This window comes from Hesperophylax consimilis, chromosome 15 (assembly GCF_061612785.1).
Source record: "Hesperophylax consimilis isolate HC1 chromosome 15, BYU_Hcon_1.0, whole genome shotgun sequence".
Lineage (NCBI taxonomy): Eukaryota > Metazoa > Arthropoda > Insecta > Trichoptera > Limnephilidae > Hesperophylax > Hesperophylax consimilis.
In genome coordinates this window covers 13,889,799-13,909,818 of record NC_142850.1, presented here as the reverse complement: position 1 = coordinate 13,909,818, position 20,020 = coordinate 13,889,799, and the positions used below count along the sequence as shown (strand labels likewise).

The 20,020-nt window shown below is 32.0% G+C and overlaps 1 protein-coding gene across 1 annotated transcript in view; it reads left to right on the top strand.

Moving 5' to 3' along the window:
• bnl (fibroblast growth factor branchless) overlaps positions 1–20,020 on the top strand; it is a 185,821-nt gene that overhangs the window by 157,792 nt on the left and 8,009 nt on the right. The window contains exon 2 of the mRNA XM_089640232.1: positions 12,111–12,214. Within this exon, the coding sequence (XP_089496358.1) occupies positions 12,185–12,214 (30 nt within the window). The 5' untranslated portion in view covers positions 12,111–12,184. The remainder of the gene's footprint in view (positions 1–12,110; positions 12,215–20,020) is intronic.

Sequence of the window (20,020 nt, the reverse complement as noted above, 5' to 3'; positions counted from 1 at the left end):
GGAAGGCAAAACCTGAAGTTAAGATCGCTGATATAACTATCACACCTCGCATTAATTGTGACGGTTGGGTATAACAAAAGTACAAAAAGTTTTCACTGAAAAAATACTTTTTTCTACATCTATGAAAATTAAGAAATAATGTTGAATTCCGTGTAGATTTAAATGGAAATCGATATGGCCACTGATTTAGAATCTTTTGATCCTAGCCCATTCAGTACGGGCTCTGTCTCTCTTACGTGGTATATCGCCATCCCGTTTGATCAAAATGAAAATTTCATAATGATGATGAAACATAGTTGTATATTTGAACTTTAAGGGGGAATCTCCCAGACTTTTGGCTCACGAAACACGCCCACGTCGCATTTCTTGTGTTCTTCTTAATTCTGGGTTCCAAAACTTTTAGTTATAATCTAATTGTTTTGGAATGGAAACAAAAACTTCATCCGAAATACTTAGGTACTGACTTTCATAATTTTATATTGAATTTTATTATCACTATGACTAATGACAAATAGTAGTCTGTCATGAAATGTATTGCAAGATTGCATTAAATTGATTAATATATCTTATTTAATTGGTACTAAAACGAAGAATAAAAGTATGCAAGGGTGTAGGGTGTAGGACAATTTCGTGACTGAGGAACATTCGTCTTTATAAATATGTTTAATGCGTGTAGATTGTAGAAGATCATCCGTATGCCTGAGGATAAAGACGCGATTTGACAACATTTACGTAGAGTTTTTTTTATAATTTTTATTTATTCATGATGAATTGTGGTTCTTCATAATAAATACACCTTGCAAACAAAACGCTGTGTCTTTATTTAGATTAAAAAACTCTTTATGAACTAGCGTGTAGAACGGCCTGGAAGCCTCTCTCTATTATGTTCACAAAATCAGTATTTTTCTCGAAATATGTGCGTATGAAGATACGGTTCTCCGTGTCTTCATACGCACTATGATAAGTATGTCACCTCTAAGATCTATCCAAACTAGGGTCATCCATATATCTATTACAAATTATCAGGGAGATGAATAAATATATTGTTTAAGCAACTGTACATTTAAAATGAATCTCCTGATTCTTTTCAAATCATCCCAAAGCTCCTAATAAATATTAAACATTGTAAATCCTTAGTTTCACTTGTCGGTCGATGAGTAATGCTACATCATAACCGTGATTGCCTGTGAGTGGTCAGAGCGGTCATTCAATTGCCAAATCTGAATTACAAGATTCAATGAGTCTTGTAATCTGGGCTGTTGCATCCTCCTTGAGCTGAGATATCAGCATTAAGAGTCTAGACTCACCGTATCGGTTCACCGACTGTAATTATGCCAATAATGCATCATTGATGCTTCATTTGGAGATGTTTCACTTTTCGTTCATGGTATCAACTCTCATTGATTTATAATTTGCATAAAATTGTTTAATTCATTAATTCAACTTTTTATATTTATTTAATTCATCACTTAGTAATTTTAAATTTATTTAATTCATTAAGTTTTAACTAGTAGTTCTATGCACAGTAGAAATGTATGTACTATAAATGTATGTTTCTAATCTTATGTTATTTAATAAATCAAAACTAAAATTTATTTAAAACCATACATTATTTTATGTAACATTTAAAAAAAATTAAATTATTCAATTTGTTGAAAGAAACGCCACTATCTCAATGACATTTCTTTTTTTAGGCAGGTAGGCACCATCATATAGGAAATTTCAGTCAATGTTAGCTACCTATTCAAAGTCATCCATCTAGTTAATGTAAGACTTTCTTGAATAATGATGTGATTTTAGCAGATTTTCGAAGAAATTTCGGAAGGAACGTACTGAAAGATTTACAGACAGATGAAATGCCAAACAGTCTAAAACAGGTCCGCCTCTACGCTCCATTAATTAATTTATATATTTTATGTATTAATAAAAAAATTAAAAGTTATCAAGAATCCGTGAACTAGAGTTTTCTCTCCAAGCAATGCCGGACATCGGCCGGAATGCCTTTAAAATAAAACAACGATTTTTGTGATTGTAATATATTATCTGAGATGCCGTTTTTCGTTTTGCAAACGATACTGGATCAGAACATTGACCTAATTCTTACAGATTTCGCGGCAATCAAGAGTTACTTTCACAGATGTAAGATAATTGACAAATATATTCATGTCCAAGTGATCTATATCCCGGCACAGTGGGTAACACCAGCCATTCATATTGTGTCCCTTTTAAAATGTATCTCATAGTAGGTACAGACGTTTTCAGTAAATCCAACATGTTCTGAAAAGTATTTTTTTATATGATTTTACATACCTATATCAAACCGTGGGAAAAGTGTTCTAAAAATTACTATTACATTTCAAACAAATTTATTGAAATGATGGAAACGGAAGCTCTGCAGATTATGTGAGGGTGAACACGTGAACAGTCGACATTTCCCGCCCTTTTAATAGCCACATCCGGCCACAGGAAGGGCTCAACGGATACCGCGAGTGGCTCAATTAAAATTCCACCGGATTCCAATTCCACTCTTGTTTAAAATTATGTGACATGTTTGACGCAAAATTTTTAAGACTAAATATTGCTGTGTGGTGAACCATCAAATTAGTTTTATAATTGGATTTCAAAATTCCTCAAATTCATTCTATTCAAGTTTTCAAAAATGAAAAGAAACACGTTCATGATGTAATTTGGATGAAAAAGCATACAAAGAGAAGTTAATGACATGAAAGCTAACAACAAACAAACATACAAATTAATGTTTTGAAGGTTCAAAATCATGTAAATATTCTTCTAAGACATTGAAAAAAATGACCTGATTGCTTCTAAACTTACGAATCAGCAACGAGCAGTCTGCAGGGTAAACATCATCATAATGATATTCGATCTCAGAGAGAAGGGGGCAACAGAAAATAAGTTTTCTGGTAGTAAACTAATCCCAGCGAGAGCTCAACTGGACGTCATCGACGTTCGTCCTCTTCCTTCTCAAGCGTCTTGTTTGAAAACGAAACGATGACGTCACGTATGACCTCTCGCTGGGACTAGTACACAAACGTTTTACCTATTTAATAACAGTTGAAATTAGGTACCCAACTATGTCGGGATTTCGTTAACTCTATAAATTTTACTACTGCAATGAAATGGTTGCTAAAGTAAGATTTTTTATTAAACTAGTGCTGAGGTTAAATGAATGCAAATTAATTTACGATACTTAAGAAATGCTATAAAAGTACGGCCGTATAAGTAAGTATGTGGAAACTGACAATTTCTTGTAAATATAACAGTGTAGATGTCGTGACTGCATAAATTAATAGTCGAACTTATCAAATTTTCTCACAGTCGAAGTTTATTGATGTCTACGACAAAATAAAACATAAAAAGCAAAGAAAAATCGTTTAAATAAATTACTTTCTTTGTGTGTTTTTTAAAGATTTTATACAAAGTTGGGCAAGCGTTTGTTATTTTTTTTTCATGTAATTTTGAGATTCGTGTAAAATAAATGCAATAATATAATGGGTTAATAATACTTTTATATTTTATTGTGCCAAGGCTCCTTGGTATGTATGATATTTCCGTATATATTGAATCTATGGATAAATCTGCAGAAAGGGTTACATTTATTTTGTACCTATTTAAATGTAACTAGGAAGAGCTCCAAAATGACAAATATTCGTGCATTCAAGCCCTTTTTAAGTTGTCCAGTAAATAATTTAAATAAATACTTTATTTTAACCATAAACCAATCCAGGTTTTCATACTTAGAATGAGAATTGGATGTTGCTTCGTTCACTCTCACTTTTTCAAATTAACGTGCTTGACTCTCCAGATTGTAGTTTCTGTGGATTACAAGTGGGGTAAGGCTATAATAATTCATTTCAATGCCAAACTGTTAATTGTAATTTCTTTAAATTTTAAAATTTTTATAACAAAACCTGCGCACAATTATGCACCTGCCATAATTGGAGAAGAAAAAATTCAATTTAATGCAGACGATCGAATATTCGTAAGTAGGCAGTAATGAGCACTCGAAGCGTTCAAATTGAATTTAAACACAGTGTTTGGCGGAGGATGACCGCTCGGGAGCTGTAACGAGGGACAATTTGCACGCCACTTCCTGAACTCGATTATACGGTGAAATTTACCTGGAAGGTTTTTTAAAGTGTTTATTGCATTTGACCAAAATGAAGAAATACAGAACACATAACAAGATTGCGTAAAGCATTTACATTGTGGCTTGCAATTACATAGTACTTTAATTTAATTAAAATTTTGACCGGTTTTAGATTCTTGATTCTTTTGATACCTTCTGGTAAAGAGAGTAACTGAAAATTATACAAGATAATATAATATGATCCCTGTCAACCGTTTTCTAAATATAAATGGCGTCTTCTTTTTTTAAAGTTTAGAGCGTATAAAGCTACTTAATGGAGTTTTCGATGCTACCGACAAACAAACAGATTTCTGATTTACTAATGAACGAGTTAAAGTTCCTGGCGTTACCCGGGCTTCACACATAGTTTTTTTTTTCTAAAATAGATGTAGACAGTAAAGTAAAAAGTGCAAAATTTCTTCAAAAAGTATCAAAATTCTTCTTCAAGGCTGGAAAAGGGGATGGAAATAGTTTTTTTAAATTTTGTCATCAACTTTTTGCCTTCCTCGTGTTTTGAAGGTCGAGTGCAAAATTTCATCAATCTAGAAATAATACTGTAGATTTGTATAAAAACAAACCCACACGCCTCACCGGGACACTTTTGTTTGTATAAAGATTCAAGACACAATGATATGTCAAAATATATTTTATAATGTAGGTATGTTTTACAAAAAAAACTCGGGGGCCAAAGTCAGCGTTCAAGGCGAAGCTTAATGCTAAATCACTATTTTGATTAATCTTTATTACGAATTGGTGTACATTATTAATACCAAAAAATATTTTTTTAGATAAATTGATGGTTTTCCTATCGTTTTACTTGAGTGGAATACAAATAAAATAATAAATTACTCAATAAAAAATATAAATTTACACTACTAAAAAAACATTTTTTCAATAGAAATGTATGAACGCGTAAAAGAAACACATCTTTAAAAAAATACAGTATTATAGTTAAGATTTTCTGTGACAGTTTCAATTGATCAAGTTTTTTGCGTTGTTATAAAATTATTTACAAAATAAATAAAAACCCGTTTTTGCTTGAAATCGAACGTTTCTAGACTCCGTTTGTCAAGCGATTTTAATGCCTATTCCCTACAATATAAGGTATACTAAGAATATACACATTTTTTGCTTGTAGCTTCCTCTTAACCTTTGTGTTACGGAGATCACTCTCGTCTCATTTAGCTTATATTTTATTTCATACATACTTTACAAAAGCTCTTCGTAATAATATGTACCTCACAAGAACTCTCCGCGCAACACATTCAACTTATTCTGTGTTCGATATTATGTTGAATGAATGTCAATAAATACCAAAACTGTTGAAGTCGACCATTCACTTCCATTACATTCTTCAAAGGTCCACGTCATTATTTTACTCGCATAAAAAAAATTATGTATGTACACAACCACACACAGTTTTTTACATTATTGGATCGTTTGGCGCATAAATATTCTAAGCAAAGTCCCGCGACGCTCAAAGAGATTATTTTGATACATTTTGTGGTTATATTTGCGGTTTGCGTTCTTGAAAAAAGATTTTTTGTACATTTTTGAGGGCGGCACATCATAAATAAACCATTTTACTGACGTGTTGACACTGTTCAAAAACGCAATTGCAATGTATGTATTTAAACACATCATAATTTAAGCCCAGTTGACGCAGGGCGCTAATAGAAATTATTATATTTTGAAGAAAATATTTAAAATTATTTTTAAAACCTATGTTAGTTATACTTAAACGCATTTGATATAAATTAAATCCGGGGTTACTGACCCTTGAATTCATAAGATTCTGATCATAGGCGAACATTAAAATATGTTGATTGGTTGTTATAAATATCAACTTTGCATTTTGATCTTGTTTTGTCGTAAATCTGTTTTCTTTCGATTTATATGGTTTCAATACTAGATAAAATAAATCAACTTTGATATCAACTCGTTTTCATCGAACATTTTTTTTGCATCCGCCCACAAATTCTACAGATTAATTTATTACATCTGATAACAATGCTTTTGTATGAGCTCATATTAAAAAATATAATAAGAATATTAGGATATCCGAATTAAAAAAATTCTTCGTCTATTATTTCTGTTTCCAAATAAATTGATTTATAGACGTTATAAGTAATATGTACGCGTAGCTAAGTAATATTTTTCACCAAAGTACCTATACCAATTAGAAAACGAACACGAGAAAAAGGGTTAATACTGGGAACAGAAAAATTAACTAGCTACTTAATTATTATCAGTACAGTAATATAAGGCTTTTTATCAGTATAGTAATAAGGGCGAATATAATATCTGTAATTATTCTCGCTACCCCTCACAAATTACTAGCTTATTTTTAATGATTTTTTCTGACAACTTGAATAAAATGACGATTTAAAAAAAGAAATGTCATGTATTAGATGTTTTCAGCGACAGAAAAGTTGAGTACATTTTATAAATTCCTCAACAATTAGAAGAGTGTTTTGTCATTTATATTGGAAATATAATGCAATTACTTGAATATTTGAAAACGCATTTTTTTAGATTAGCGTGTCATTGTAAGAAGCATAATAATGGTATATGTAGGTATATTTAATCACCATGCTATTTAAATATTTGTTGATTCCCCGAACACGTGAAAACTAAAAAAAATGTATTTCGATAGTTTAAACATGCGTAATAAATATGACTTAACATTTTTTTAAACAAAAAATGGTAATTAGTTTCATTGTTGAAAATTGGTTAGTCACCCAAATTACGGTATTTTTTATGTAACCATTGTTTTAGACCTTTTTTATGTACGTTGTTTGCATCGAAAGCTCAGTCGTTTCTAAAAGCAACCGATAGCGAAAGAAGAAATCAAATCCCGGTCAACTCTCACGTGTTTTTCTATGGCACATTCTTTTATAATAAATAACATTATTGCAGATGTCTGCATTATGAATCTTGTCTAATAAGCGTTATAAAAAATCTAATTAAAAACCTTTGTGTTTTTTTTTATAAACATAGGCAAATAGCCAATTTTAATTACTTGCATTCGTAAAATATGTTACCTTCGCAAAACGAGTTAATAATTTCAAGAAAAAAGATTATCCGCAGACCAAAATTTTACCGTCAAAAAACATGGTTCGAAATGCACGATTTTTTCTAGCAAACACACCGAGTGCTGCGCTTAAGGCGTCTTAAACATGTTCGCAAGATTTTATCCACTGCATTAAATTCTTTCCTATATAACTTTAGTTACATAATTAATAAGGAATTTTTGGTCTCCTTTTCAATGCCATCTCAGATTAGTTTCCGGGAAACGTCAATGGCCGCTCATGATTTAATTAATTAGTGTTAATCATCATAAATTATTAAACAGATACTAGCGAATGATCAATTTTGAATTCATTATTACTCTACCTTTTAAAAGGGACTTAACAAAACCTATCGACTCTTTTAACAGGTGTGCAAAATAAAATAAGACATTTCGTAAATCAACTGATGAAGTGAACGTGTAGACAAAATTATGTATGTGACATTAATATATACGTGTAAACCATAAATTGTTGTCGCTGTATGGAAAAGTTTAGCAAGCAAGATTGAAATTGGTAAAATTGTTGCCTTTTCCGCATTAAAAATTTATTCTGGATATAGCAGGGTACCACATGGTTGGTGTATTAATCCTTCTTATTTTCAGAATATATATAAAATGAATTAATGACGCAATTTTTTAAATAGTTGGTAACGTAATGGTCAGCATCATTGCCTTCCAAATAGTCGGTGGGGGTTCGACTCTCAGCTATGATTTTTTTTTTCAAATTAAATAATTTTTTTAAGTGTTTTTTTACGGTTTCTGTGATTTTAATCTATTTATTTAATTTAAAGAAAAATGTCTGTGGCGGACACAGTGGGACTTGGGGCTGTTTTTAATACAAATCTACAGTTTTATTCCGAGACTGATTAAATTTTGCACGTTTGACCTTCAAACAAAGATGAAGGTGACTGTCCACAAAACTTGTCAGACAAATATTTTATTTATTTTTTTTATTTATTTCTTGTAAATTATTTAACATTATAAATGATACCAATATGGAGACATATATAAATAATTTTTTCGTTATTATTCTACTACTCCATAAGTTGAGCTCCAGGAGCTCGTGTTTATGGGAGGAGTATTTACCTTTAGTTCTAATGATTTTTTAAACAATAATCAAAAACTTTTGATATAAATACAGACATAATATTAACATAGGTACTTCTAGTAGTTACTTTTAGGTAGTTCTAATGATTTTTTAAACAATAATCAAAAACTTTTGATATAAATACAAACATAATATTAACATAGGTACACAAATTAGAAGAGTGTGTTTTCAAATATAATTAAAATAATATATCTTTTTACAGATTAAGTAAGCGTGAGGAAATTAAGGGTACAATATATTAGGTAAACAAATTAGAAAAATAGTTTTTTAAAGACAATTAAATTAATATATATTTTTTTACAGATTGAGTAAATCAAAATGGTGCCACAAAATAATTTTGCAATTACTGAAGAAGTGAGAATCGTTCATTTAACATCTAAGTTCGCTTCGAAAATATATTACTTACTTATCAATGCTGGTCTTAGCAACTTCATTGACATATTTACTGTCACAGCAAATTATCAAAGATCATTTGTTTTATTTTTAATTTCAATATCTCATGGCTGCAGAACCATAAAGTATTGTTAAGTAACTACCTGTCGATTTATTGATTACAAGAATTGTGTTGCGTGTGTACCTAAAAATCGCTAAGCGGTTGCGTGTATTGATGATTGCTGTGGCTATAAGGCTTCAAACGATTCGGCATTGCAAAGTAAATGTCTTGATATAATTTAAAATGTTGCATCGATAAAGATATCATTCTTGCAATGTGGTGGTACTGCACATGAAATGTTGTTCTCAGTCGTTAAATACGAATAAATAATATAAGGTTGGTGTGTTTCAATTGAAGAAATATCAATGCCTTAGAGGAAAAGTACCAGACTTCTACTTCGCAAGTTGTAATAGGTAGGTAGAAATAACAATTGTAGACATTTACCTATCAGTATAATCTTTGTGAAATATCATCTCAAGGTGCTTTACAAAGCTACTAAATAACTTCTGTGCAATTATTTTTGCGTTCTACTTAGACAGAAAACCCATAGAAAAACGATAAATATTATAAAACTGATAAAATTACTGCGAAAAGTTTCGGACATGTGGAAAAATTACTATTGCACACATTTTACTATACTACATGTGATATCACAGGACACTATTGCACACATTTCATTGTACTACGTGTGAGTTCACGGGACACTATTGCAAACATTTTATTGTACTGCGTGTGATATCACGGGACACTATTGCACACATTTTATTGTACTACGTGTGACTTCACGGGACACTATTGCACACGTTTTATTGTAATACGTGTGACTTCACGGGACAATATTGCACACATTTTACCAATGCTCACTTTAAAAACTCATAACTTTTGCGGTTTTGAATATATATAAAAATCCAATTTTACTGTCCGCATTATAACTCTTTATGTATAATACATTACATATACTTATATATCTAATGGTGCCAAAGAAAATATACTTATTAATACCTTCTGAATTTAGTGCGGTCTAACTACGTAAATAAGGCTTTCAAATGTGTTATCCATTTATGTGTATTACTTTTTGAAGATATGAGTTTTATAATTCGTGAATTCTAATTGCGTCGATCAATAGGTTATGGTAGACTACATAGAAGATACACATTTGCACTTACTGTTACTAAATATTATTACCTACTACGGCTAGCTTCAAAAGAGGTTAAGGTAGGTAGGATTTTCCATTTATCTTTAGGTTAACCTGTTATTAATTCGATATAATGTGATGTCACGGGCAGAATATAGCTTCTCGTATTGAATGATTATCTTATTTTTTACAAAGGTGGACTGGTTTGAAATCAGCGAAAGTCACGAAAACCAACTATATTTCAATGCAAGATAATCAATCTGTATTAAAGTAGATACCTGCGCAGGTTTATTCGCATTTCGTTTTCAGATAAAATTGATCGTTTAAATTCCTCGAATTTTAATATCTTACTTGAAATCCATATTAAAATATCAATTGGATAAAATAAAGACGTGTTATCTAAAATACAAATTACATATTAATCTATTATCAGCGATATCCTAATTTATTACAGTCGTTTAAATTAGTATCTCACTTTTGGCTAATAAACGTTAATAAAGTACGTAATGTATTGCTTTTGGGGATACATTTATCTTTGTTAATTCAACATTATGTTATATTAATTAGCTACAAAATAAAATATAACTTTAATTTCACACTAAAAAAATCCTTTCGACGGCTTTTGTCAGACGTTAAAAGAATTCAAGGTTAAATTTCAGTAGGCCTTATCTACTGAATCTGTAGCAAAGCAATTCGTTCTAAGTTACGTCGTGACGTCTTTCATACAAACATTCTCAAAGAACTCACATAATATTGTGTTTCTTTTTCGTGTTAATTTTAAAATAAATAAAATATACCACGTTAACGGTTTTAGCCCGTTCCTTTTAACAAGGGTTGTCATCGGTTGACCAGTTAGGTCTGTTTTTTTAAACGCCCCCAGTTTTGAGGCTTCTTCCCATCAAGGCGGGACTTCAGAAATTAATCAGCGTTCCTTCATTTTCTTCATAATACCTACAGCTGGTGATACTCGTATTTACATGTTAATAATTGTTAGTAAAGGTGGTCTCAATGATAAAGAAATGATGTCATGAGAACGAAATAGCGAGAGAAGCAATGGCAGAGATGCAAATACCAAAGGGTGTAATATACATAATATGCCTTTTTATTGATTATTATAATGATATTTATTGATGTGCTTACATCACGTATATTTATATCTCTCCTGAAGACCCGAAGAAGGCTGTTTTCGATACCGGTTGACCTCAACCCAAAGTAAAGTAGTGCAAACAAGCTTTAAATTTTAACTAACTTCTTTACACACATTTCGTTGCAGAAACACATTCCTTATGTCACGATTCTTCTTTCTCCGACTCAAACATTTGATTCACTTCTTCATGGTCTTCCCAAGGTAACCCCGATTTATTTTTTAATCCACTTGTGCGTCCTGCATTCTCTTTATCTTATTCTCATCCGCTCAAATATTCAAAACATATAAGAGTCCCTTTACTAATCTTGTAAATTACTCTTTCTTCAGTCTGGTAGGTATTCTTTTCGGTCATCTTCATTCCTGACTTGATTTTACTGTACGAGTAAAATCACGTCAGTCACGTCAGTCAATTCATTGTTACATATAACGTCACGTTATATGTAACAATACGTGACGTTATATGTAACAATACGTGACGTTATATGTAACAATTAATTATTTTAATCTCATTTTTAGAATTAATAAACTAGTCTTGCCTGCCCAATCTATTGAAATAACTGCTAAGGACACCCTTAATCGATGAAATTTGTGTATATACACGGAAACAAAAGAGTATTGCTGACTTATTAAAATCTGGTTAAAAACGGGATTGCAGACCGTTTCCTACTAAAGTTTTAGTACGTTCCCAATATATATGAACTCGTGTTTATGCACCTGCAATTTTCCTGATAATATACAATTACGAAAATCGAAAATATTAGAATTTTTATGAACACGTGTCGACATCGCGATAACACATTCGTGTTTTACTGAATGTTTACTAGGGAACCTATCGATTCATTCGTTAAAGGCCTGCAATCCCGTTTTAACCCGATTAAGAATAATTTCAAGAGATTGTTAATGAATTAGGAATATTTTATATCAGTAAGTTTTCTCCATGTATCATAAAAAAATTGCATATTAATTGGATATTTTTAGAAGTTTTGGCTTCAGATTTGTTGATCATTTATTTCAGTGTTTATTAACTATTAATAAGTTACTAATATGATTTGTTTTCTTTTTGTCTACAGCTATCCTCCAAAGGACGACAGTGAGCCTGGGCCAGATTAAAATACAGGGTGTGGCCACCTGCTTATACCTCTGCATGGACGCCTGTGGACTACCGTACAGTTCTGTATGTACGATCACTATATTATTTTATATTCTTTACTTTATGATTTTCTTGTTACCCTGGTACATTTTTTTTGATACGACACATGAGTATCATTTTTGTTAAATTAACATAAAGTTCGGTGGCTAAATGAGATTGTTCTACCTACATTTCAATGGAAGGTGCTCCGAAGATTAAGCCTAGGAAGGATTCTCCGGCATCTGGCATCGGTTCAGAGTCAGGAGATACGCCAAATGAACGCCCTGCATTTGACATTTTTTCACATGAGAATGGGTTGTTCTTTTGTTCGCAGCTCGGCTTCGGAAACATTTTACAGATTGTATGTTTCCTCCCTCACTCAATATGTGTCTCTTCAAGACTCGGGTTCATCCCTTCTTTCCAATAGCACTACCTACTGAGAAAAGCGTCGAACTATATGCAGTTCGTGATTTTTTAATATTTTGTCAATTTCTTTGACATTCTTGTCTGACCTCTGCGTTGGTTACTCAATACGTCCGGGAATTTTCAACGATATTCCTACAAAATTATCTGCAGACTTTCTTTCTGTTGCTTTTACCAAACCAGCTGGATATTTATATTTGCGCTAAAAGCATCCTTTTCATCCGTCTGAAGTTATTTCTAGCCTTTTATCAATGATACCTTGATACATAGACAAGTCCCACAGGACAGTAAATTATTCTTTGTCAGTAATCTTTTTGAGTCATGGGCCAAATCACAATAATTACACCAAAATTTTATTCAATACAGAACGAATTAATAAAAACAAGAGCTTTTACTGCAGACGCAAACTCAAGCTGAAATATTTGACGACAGCGACATCTATCGGTAATCTAGCGAAGTAAAGCCAATTTATTTACAGAATAATTTCTTTGACAAATTTAATTAATTCTCTGTTTTTACTCTTTGTGCTTTTCTAGTAATTCATTCATGATTTTAGTAAATTACTAAAGTTTTTAATGACCAATTTCAGTAGTAATTTGAGTACATGTAAAACTCTACATACGAGTATATGGGTTGTGACAACTCCAACTAGCATAGCTTTGAAATAGCAATAAAATATTGGTTTTAATCGTTTAAGACTCGAAGGATAACCCTTGTTTTGTCGTATCATACGAATGCAATAAATTCCACATAATTACTGTTTCATCCCTTGTCGCTATTTGTTGAATTTTCATTGCTCCTTATTTTTTAACCCATTTCACGCGAGAGTAAACAATTACATTTAGATAGTCATAAAAGAACCTCGAATCTGTGGAAACATTCTACAATTTTTTGATCTTTTATTTTTTAATCATCATTTCAGATCATCATTCACAATCCGGAGTGTTAGGACGGGTTGTTTCGGAGAATTTGAACAATTCATCAAATTTCAATGTTCATTTTCGGGATCTGTGAAATACTTATTCAAGTTCTGTTATTATATCATTGTAGGTTAGTTGCTTGACAAAACTTAAATAAAAACAGAACTTGAAAAAACCTTTCACAGAACTTGAAAATGAGCGTTGAAATTTTATGAATTGTTCAAATTCTCCGAAACAACCCGTCCTAAAATAATATTTTCTTTGTCGTATTGTTGTAACTTGGAGATTTTTAAATATTTTTAATACTGAACCTTTATATCACTCATCTGAACCCTTTCAGAACAATTGAACTAACAACTAAGGAAAAGTAGTAAATATCAGTACCTATGTTACATGATTAGGTAACAGATTCTTTTAGCAATTTAACCATAGTTACATACAATCTCGCTTTGTATATCTTTCTTAAGTAGTGTTGAGTACCACATACAAGATGAACTACAAATTTCCATACAAAAATACAAAATGACCCGTCTGCTCACAAAATAAAATATTTTGTGTTGGCACTACATTACTACGTTTCGTCTATCCTACATTTTATGCCACCCTCGCTCAACCTCAGGATACTTTTGAATAAATTTTACCCCAGCCTCAACCATAAAGAACCATTACCCACCTCACCCCAGCAATAAACTCCTTTTTAAACTCCTTTTTAGCTGGTTCACACAACACACAAGACACACACAAGACACCTCAGCACCTTATTTCAGTATTTGAGTACCTCATTCTGAAATCGTGTACTACCCAACAACACTCTGGCGATTTTTCAAAGAGATAACAGCGCAAAAATTTACGAAATTATTATAGAATATAAAATTTTAAAATTTTACACTATGCGTGTTGAATTCAATCATTTTATAAAAAAAATATGTATGTAAAAACATCAGAGACTCGTCTGTTTTTAAATGTCTCAATATCGCTAAGGGTTAACCTACCTGCGGCCATCCCTTCTCCCTTCCCAGTAAAGGGGGTGTGCTTATCTATCAACATATAACCTTATTTATTGGGGCCATCATTTGTCTGTAGAAAAAGAAAACCAAAAACGACCCAGTCAGCGACTTGGGGGAATAAAGACATTAAATACGTCATGCTCCGTATACCGATCCGTTTTTTCATATTATTATATTTTATTATAAAAGTGTCACCATAAACCTTTAGCGAAAGATGCATCAGGGCGCCCTTTCAAAATTTATTAACATCCTAATTCGAGAAATAAATATTTCGATACGATAGATTTCCAATTTCGGTGGCTTTATCATTTTTAGGGCTCGTAAATTAAATGTTTAAAAAAATGTATAAGGGTCATAATATTAACATAAAACATGTCGTAAATCCTTTGAAAGACCTATCAACCCGCATCGCTGATAAAACATTATTATATTCATACTTTTTCTTTTATTTGAGTTTTTATATAACTTCATCAGCCTTAACCTGGCGCCCAGTGTTGAGTGTAGCCCACATGAACATTGCTTTGCTCAAATTTTACTGATTCTTGGCTGCAGCCTCGACCCTGAGCCAAATACCACCTTGAGCGTATCTTGACGAATTTAAAAAAAAAATAAAAATAAATTTTAATCTTCGATGTGGATCCATGATTTTAGCCGACGAAATGCCACTTAATAAATTACGCGACATATGACGATATATACGAGAGGAACTGAGGCACTCGCTAGTGTTGTGGCCTGTTCGGTCATGGTCTTCATAGCAATTTTGATCGTGAGGTTGTGATTTCGAATAAAGGACTGATCTTTTAATTTCATCCAGAGTTTATATTCCTGCACAGGAGGTTCTGAGAAAAATCAATTCCCTCAGAGCCCATGTCCTAAACAAGATATCCCGAAGAAAACAATTTTCCTCAGGGCCTATTTCATGCCATACCAGGATGCTTCATCAAAGATGAAATAGACCCTGCACACAGCAGTGTGGATGGTCTTTTTAGGGATAACGACTAGAAAATGTTCCGGAAAGAAAAAAGGTGGGTAGGAATCATGGTCTCAGAGTTTTCAGGAGATAGGAATGAATTAATCCATTCTAGATAGTCTGCTAGGCTGATGGGCTGGAGAGGTGAAAGGGTCTTCCTCAACCGGCCTTTCCCAATCTACAATTAAACTGATTGATCAGTTTTGTAGGATCTAAGTAAGAGAAAATAATGTGCAAATTTAAAAAAACTGAATAATCACATTTAAAAAAAAGCCTGCCAAGCAGCTGGTAAGTAGACGCATCGACCCCCAAGACCCAGACAAACACCCGTGAACCCGGGCACCACTTCTAAGTCTCCAAAAGTAGCTTACCACTTGGAGTGACCTATGGCAGAGATGTTGGCTATCCAATTAATGGTTCACGGGGCGGCGGTACCCATACCCGCCTCACAAATTGTTTGATTGATTGATTAGTTCAATCCTGGTACTTCCTATTAAGATACAACATATGACAGAAACATAAAACATACAAAACAATCTTATGGTTTCACAGAAAATATAAATAAGGTAGGCACCGTATGGTTTTATCAAAGGGTTCGAAAATTACGACGACATGCCAGGGAGGAATTTCTTGTCCTCTATTATACGTGGGATGACACTGCGGGGTTAGAACGCGTCATCTTTCGGTTGTTGGACCTAATTAGGAATCTTGTTTATCCAAAGTAAATAGTGCACAAAAAATAATAAAGGTATCCGCTCCCAAAAACATGCTTTGAATCCCTGATCTGTATTTTTACAGATGTTTTCGTATCACCACCACAATCTTTGATATATTTTACTGTTTTTGGGGAAGTCAATGCGTTAACGGCTTTGCATGTAAAAAATGGCATGTGGACTTTACAGCAAGCTGTTATGTTTATTGTATTGTTATCGGGATATTGTATCTAGCTTTTCATGTTGTTCATGGGCGAAATGCAGCTTAGATAAGGGTTAATATCTGCGGGGACTATAGTTTATCGTTCTCATACCTACCTACATATTTTTGGTGTTTCAATAGTCTAAAATTAATAATCTATATCTATGGTATTCTATAATCAGAATATTTTATGATGATGACGTTGTGGGTCATAATGTTATGGGTTTAATTCGATTAGAAAATTTGGTTAGCAACTATGCGAGAGGGTAGACTAGTTGGAACTAATAAGTGCTCAAGGCGACATAACACTCTAATAATGAAGTTTTGCTCGACGCTCACATTTTAATTATTTCTGATGAACGTATCACTAAAATCTCAAATGTTTCGATGGGATCCAGAGAAGGGAGGATTTATATTTAACAGAACCTTATCATTAAAATAAAGGTTTTAAAATTTAATAAAACTTTCTTCAATTATAAAATTAGCGGTAAGCACTAGATTTGATTTTTCTAGACGATGAACTAGTAACTTCCAGAAGGATCCCTCTAGAAACATTTGTGATTTTATTAATACGTTCATCAAAAATAATTGATATAAACCCCACGAAAAGATCGATTTTCTGCACGACTTCATCACGTATGTCCTTAAGATTCCCACTTTATTTTAGAAATTTGACAACAGGTCTGTGCAATACACCAGGGCCGCACGTTACATATTTTTTGTGTACGGTTGCTTCACATTCGTACATTCTCGTCTTATTTTAACAAGAAAAGAAACCAATCCTTGGCGAAATAATGAACTTGATTTCGGATATAAAGATTTCTCTGTCTATCTAGATAGATCCAGACATTAAGCTGCTGTATTTGAGGTTAGTTACAGGTTACAGCTATTCGTAATCAAAACTTTGGAATGAAATACCACTGGCTATTCGAATATTGATATCGTAGCGGTGCTTCAAGAAGCTCTGCAGCGAATGGTTGCTGACTGCAAAGTCAACCGCACAACATCATAATTGATAGGATTTACAATGAAAGGTATACCTAATTGTGTTTGTGAACATATTATTTAATATGAATTTTGTTTGTTTTTATTTGAATTTTGGTTATTTGATTTATTTTTAATTAAATTTGATTTTGACAACCAACTACATTCCGGGAGAAATCCGGATTTCATAGCTGAGCAGTGACCTCTTCGTCCGTAAAATCAACGTAACAATCTGCTTTATTTTAAATAAATTTTAATTGTTATTTCTATTCGTTTGATTCCTTCTACACTATATCCTTTGAAAAAATAATTACGTATAAAAAACATTCCAAAAACGACTATCGCGATTCCAAGTCGTGCTTTATCAATGTTGATCATTTACAATTTGTGTAAACCTGGTGCTATCTTTTTTCCCTCTTATTCCATTACTAAAATCTTTTTAAAAATTATGTTTCCTTGCAACCAAGTCATAGATATACGTTTTTTTACACCCAGTCACAGAAATCGACATTGACAGAACTATTTCGGAACTAAAAGGAGATTCTGCCCCCGGCTTTGATAACATAGATACTAAAACAATAAAATCGATGAAAGAATACTTAATTCTCCCCATAACACATATAATAAACCTAAGTCTAGCAAATGGCGAATTTCCCAATAACTATAAAAGAGCAATTATAACCCCCATTTATAAAACAGACTGTCGTAAAGATCCACAAAATTATCGCCCGATTTCACTTCTCTCGAATATATAAAAAATATATGAAAAAATTGTGAAAAAACAAATTTGGACATTCTTAGAAGAAAATAAAATAATTAATTATAACCAATTCGGATTAAAAAAAAATACAATTACTCACGACGCGATAGCAAAAATAACCAACTATTTATATACGGCCCTAGATTCCGATAAAAAATGTCTTAGCATATTTATAGACCTCAAAAAAGCTTTCGACAGCATATCACATAAAAAAATTAATAAGTAAATTAAAATCAGTAGGGATTAGTGGAAAAGTCTTGCATGGATAACTAGTTATTTACATAAAAGACCTCAAAACGTAAAATTACTCAATCAAGTCAGCGATTCAAAATATAGCGACTTTTCAATACCCCAAGGCACGGTTTTGGAACCATTGTTATTTATTATATATGTCAATGATATATTCAATATTTCCAAATATGAAGACATTGTCTCTTACGCTGACGATACAGTCCTACTACTAAAAGCAAACACCTGGTCAGAATTAAATAACATGGCAAATACAGATATCAATGAACTAAAATTATGGTTTGATGAAAACCTGTTGACTTTAAATTCTAAAAAAACTTATTATTTACCATTTTTCATTAAAAAACAAGAAACACCTAAAGAAATAAACATAATTATCCACTCTGTGAAAAATACAGAAAACCACAAATGCAATATGTTATGCACAAACATAGAAAGCAAGACCGATATTAAGTACCTAGGCATAACAATAGACCAGCGTTTAAAATGGTCCCCACATATAAATATTCTGAACAACAGAATAAGGAAACTAACGTATATATTTAGATGTTTAAGAGATATTTTAAACGAAAAATTACTTAGAACCACATACTTCGCTTTCTGTCAATCAATTATACAATACGGCATTATAGGCTGGGGCGGTACATATAAAAATCAAACTCAAACAATTTACATATCACAAAAACTAATAATAAAAACCATATTAAAAAAACCCTATTCATATTCGTCCGAACTTTTATTCAAACAATTTAAAGTCAGAAAATTAAGTGCATTATACTTCTACCATGCAACATTACAAATATATAAAAACTATATTCAAAATAAAAATTACACCCTTTAAAAATAACAGAAATCTTAGACAAACGTCAATACTTCCTACTCCTAAATGTAAAAAAACAATAGGACAGTTCAACCATGAATATCTCGGAGTTAAATTTTTTAACTCATTACCAGAAAAAATTAGAAACATGAATGCAAATATAAACGAATTCAAAAGCCACCTTAAAAAGTATTCCGAACAGTTGAACTGAATCGTACCAAATATAAACCAATATAACAACACCCCCATACACACAAGCCCTGCTTATTTATGGGGGTACATCAAATACTAATATTATGTAATTAATAACTGTACTATATTGTGTAATTATATTATGTAATTGTTATATTATGTAATTCGTGTATCTTTTTTTTTACAAATAAAAAAAAAAAATTATATTTAAATTGAATATCTATTTGCTCCATGGACTGTTGGTCACTGTTAAGACCAGTTTCGACTCATCATTAAGAAAGTCATTGAAACAACAAAAGATACTTTTACTCCGTTTATCAAATTGATAAGACGACATGTTATTGACCTTCCACAATATAATTGGGTGGCCCATTTCAAAACCATTCATCAATCAAGTCAACTAAATAACAGAGTTTCGTTGATAACGCACAGCCGTAGTAACAATCACCACATAAACATTTTTCAAATGACAGTTTGATGAACTTTTGTAAAAAATTGTTGTATTTAAAGTCAGTTTATTGAACTTATACCCAGTGGCCGTTTAAAGATAAGAAAAAAAAGACAAAATTTAGCACACTTTAAACGGCGCGCCATTCAAATTTCGAATGATA